The 3,459-nt window shown below is 65.2% G+C and overlaps 1 protein-coding gene across 2 annotated transcripts in view; it reads left to right on the forward strand.

Annotated features, from left to right (window-relative positions):
- Positions 1-3,459, forward strand: part of LOC104849855 (translation initiation factor IF-2-like) — a 7,549-nt gene that overhangs the window by 2,019 nt on the left and 2,071 nt on the right. Inside the window, exons 2-4 of one of the 2 annotated variants that reach the window (XM_010606460.3) lie at positions 1,448-1,571; positions 2,179-2,289; positions 2,989-3,234. In XM_010606460.3, coding sequence (XP_010604762.1) covers positions 2,201-2,289; positions 2,989-3,234 — 335 coding nt within the window. In that variant the 5' untranslated portion in view covers positions 1,448-1,571; positions 2,179-2,200. Of the gene's footprint in view, positions 1-862; positions 1,572-2,178; positions 2,290-2,988; positions 3,235-3,459 lie in introns of those variants that run through there. The other variant, XM_010606462.3, reaches the window with a different exon arrangement.

Genomic DNA, 3,459 nt, shown 5'->3' on the forward strand with positions numbered 1-3,459 from the left:
AGGCTTGTCACGGCCACGCGGGCCCTGCTGTGACCCTGGGGGTTAAAACTGAGCCAAGCATCTACCGCCTGGCATCCCAGCACTTGGGAGGCTGAGGCAGGAGGATCGCTCAAACTCAGGGTCAGCCTGGGCTACATAGCAAGACCCTGTCCCAAAAAACCAAAACATCTTTTCACGACAAAAGCTTTTCCTGGAAGGTAAGGAGAAATGGGAAGGGACTTCAGTTTGAGAACGTGACAGAGGTCAAGCTGGCCCTGAACAGAAGTCAGTGAGAGACCAAGCAGAGGAGCCCGCGGCCGGCGCCACTGTGACGCCCGGGTCAGTGCCCCGGAGAAGCCCGGATCCGCACAGTTTGATCTCGGTGGACGCCGTCCCTGCTCTGTGGCCTTGGCGTGACCGCGGGGGCCACTTCCCCGCTCTAGGCCTCGGTTTCCCTCTCTGGCTGGGGCAGTATTAGGATGACCAAGGCTGACCAGTGGGAGTGGGGCGTTGGCCCTCCGTACTGGGGCTCAGGGTCGATGCTGGTGTTTAAACCCTGGGTTTGGGCTCTGGGAACCGACCTGGGAAGCTCTGGCCCGCCCAGCCCCGCCCACTCCGGGCCCGCCCCGCCCACTGCAGGCTCCGCCCCTGGCTGCTACTCTCCCACTGCCCTAGCAGGCCCTCCGCAGGCTGGGGCTCTTGGTCTCCGAGGAGCAGGTGCCGTCACCCCCAAGGCTCCAGCAGCAAATCAGGGCGTTCAGTGGGGCCCCCAGGTTGCGGTTGGGTTGCTCGGGTCCTGGCTTCATCTTGAAACCCTGGGTTGGCTCTGGGAACCGACCTGGGAAGCTCTGGCCCGCCCAGCCCCGCCCACTCCGGGCCCGCCCCGCCCACTGCAGGCTCCGCCCCTGGCTGCTACTCTCCCACTGCCCTAGCAGGCCCTCCGCAGGCTGGGGCTCTTGGTCTCCGAGGAGCAGGTGCCGTCACCCCCAAGGCTCCAGCAGCAAATCAGGGCGTTCAGTGGGGCCCCCAGGTTGCGGTTGGGTTGCTCGGGTCCTGGCTTCATCTTGACTTGCAGCTGTGCCCGCAGGAAGGCTCTTGGAGCTGGGTTTTGCGGGGTGAGCAGGAGTTGGAGGGGCGGGGCCTCATACCCCAGGTTCTATCAGCCACGCCCAGGCTCCCCTGTCTCCCCATCACCTGTCCCCGAACTGATCTTGCTTGGTGTCTGTACTTCCGCTGTGACGCATCCCACACGCAAGGAGAGGCCAGGAGCAGAGTCCCTCAGCCTAGCAGGGACCCTGGCGGGGGGACTTGGAAACCAGGTGCAGAGGGTCCAGCAGAACCTTCGTCCCTCGGTGTCCGCGGGTGAGGCCTCCAGGCCCCTCAGGGATAGCGCGGCCTCTCTGTGGAGGAACGTGGGATTTGCCCTGAAGCCAAGCCTGCCCTCCCGGGGCCTCTTCATCCTCCCTAGGTGACGGCGCTCCCAGGAGAAGATATTCCATGTGTGGAGTTGTTACGCTATCTCTAGGAATGACAGGAGGCTTGGGCTGCGCGCCTGTAACTCCAGCATTCTGGGAGGCTGAGGAAAGAGCATGGCAAGTTCAAGCCCTGCCTGGGCCAGTGAGACCCGTCTCGGAATGAAAGCCCGCTCTGGCTCCCAGGACCCTGGGCAGGAGCTGCCATGGCCGTTGCCATCTATATCCGAGGGCTTGGTGGAAGAGGAGTCCCTTCCCACTACATTCACTGGGCGGGGTGTTCACAGTGACCTTGAAGGGTGTGGGCTCCTGGGTCAGGGGCCGCTGATGTGCACTGAGCAACTGGGCATGGCCCACACACTCAAGCAGGTTCGGGTCTAGCTTGGGTCGGGGGATGCGTTAGGTGCAGGACACACAGGGCCAGTGCAAAGGCCCAGGGGCAGGAGGAGCTGGGTGCATTCAGGAGGAGAGGAGGACAGAGTTAGGGGTGCTCAGCAGGGTCGTGGCGTGCAGCCTGGGTCAGGGAGAGGTCTGGGGTGTGTAAGGTGGTCCTCTGAGTGCTGAGGGGAGGAGGGACACAGGGTCACCTGCTCCAGGCATCAAGCGGCAAATGAGGTTAGGGACAAGGCTGGCAGGGCCCTTGAATGCTGGAAAAGCAGGAGCTGGCAGGCTGGGCCAGTTCAGAGGGGAGTGCCTGGTGACGGGGGTCCGTGTGTCCCACCTGCAGGTGACCCTGGCCCCTACCTTGGATGGGCAGCGATGCAAGAGCGGTCGGAGGAGCTGTGGCACCAGGTCCTGGCAGCCCCAGTGCTGACCGGATGACTGCCTACCTGCCCAGGTTGGTGCTAGTCCCCCCAACCCCAGAGTCACCGCTGTCCTGAGAGCTGCCTGCACCCCAATAAACTGTTCTTGGGGCTTCGCTGTGCTCTGTTCTTCCCACCCATGGGAGACTCAGCCGGGCTGGGGCCAGGGTGGTGAGCACTGGCCCAGCCTAGTGAGGCCCTGGGCTCCATCCCCAGCGCCTCAAGAGAAAAAAGACAGCTCAGCGGAGAATGTGGGGACAGACGGACGAGGCCACAGCGCAGCCAGCCACAAGCTGACCGCGACAGGGCGAGAAGGGACAGCTCCTCCCAGGACCCCCAGAAGGGCCACGGCTGACCTGAGCCACAGCTGAAACCCCTACTGGTTTCAGGCCCGCGCTGTGTAGGATCCTCAGGCAGGCCAGGTCCTAAATCAGGCAGGGGGCTCCAGGCCCCGGCCGCTGCGTGTGGCTGTCAGTGCGGTGCTTCAGAGAGAAGAGGCTCCTCCCTCACAGCCCTCGAGTCAGGCCGGGCACTGCAGGGGCATCTGCGGGGACTTGGGGCGTCCTCACCTGGCAGCCCGCGGGCCCCGCGAGGTCACACGGTCAGAGCAGACATGGGCGAGCGGGGTCCCTAAGGCGGGGGTCTGGCCTCAGCCCGAGGAGCCTGCTCCTGAGTGGCCTGGACCTCAGCGCCCCTCCCTCGGGCCCAACCTCTGGGGTCCCCGCTGCCCGCAGGTCCTGGTGTTTCGAGTCCAGCCCTGGATCTACTCCCCGACCTTCCCCGCGGAAGGTTTCGCCGCAAAGATTTCTCCTTCAGCCGTTGTCACTGGGGTGTCATCCACGACGACAGCCACCGACGCGGCCACTCAGGGACCACATCCCGGAAGGCCGGGCCCTCATCCACCGGCTCACCCCATCCTGTCTCGGTTCCACCCTGGCACCAGGGCCTGAGTCGGGGCGCAGCGTGGGGAGAACCCCAAGGCCTGGGGACCCGAGTGGGCCCGGCTCGGAAGCCATCCCGAGAGCTGGGGTTCAGCGCCGGCCAAGACTGAGGGTGCGAGCCGGGCCAGGGGACCGGAGGACAGGAGGACCGGCGACATCCCCATCCAGCGGAGCTCGGGGCTCCGGGCCTCCGCCACCTCTGGACACCACCACCAGCCGCTCCTCAGGCGCAGGTTCTGGGTTCTGCTCGCTGCCTCAGCGTCC

The sequence above is a fragment of the Fukomys damarensis genome, unplaced genomic scaffold, assembly GCF_012274545.1.
Source record: "Fukomys damarensis isolate Sample0158 unplaced genomic scaffold, DMR_v1.0_HiC HiC_scaffold_37, whole genome shotgun sequence".
NCBI classification, from domain to species: domain Eukaryota; kingdom Metazoa; phylum Chordata; class Mammalia; order Rodentia; family Bathyergidae; genus Fukomys; species Fukomys damarensis.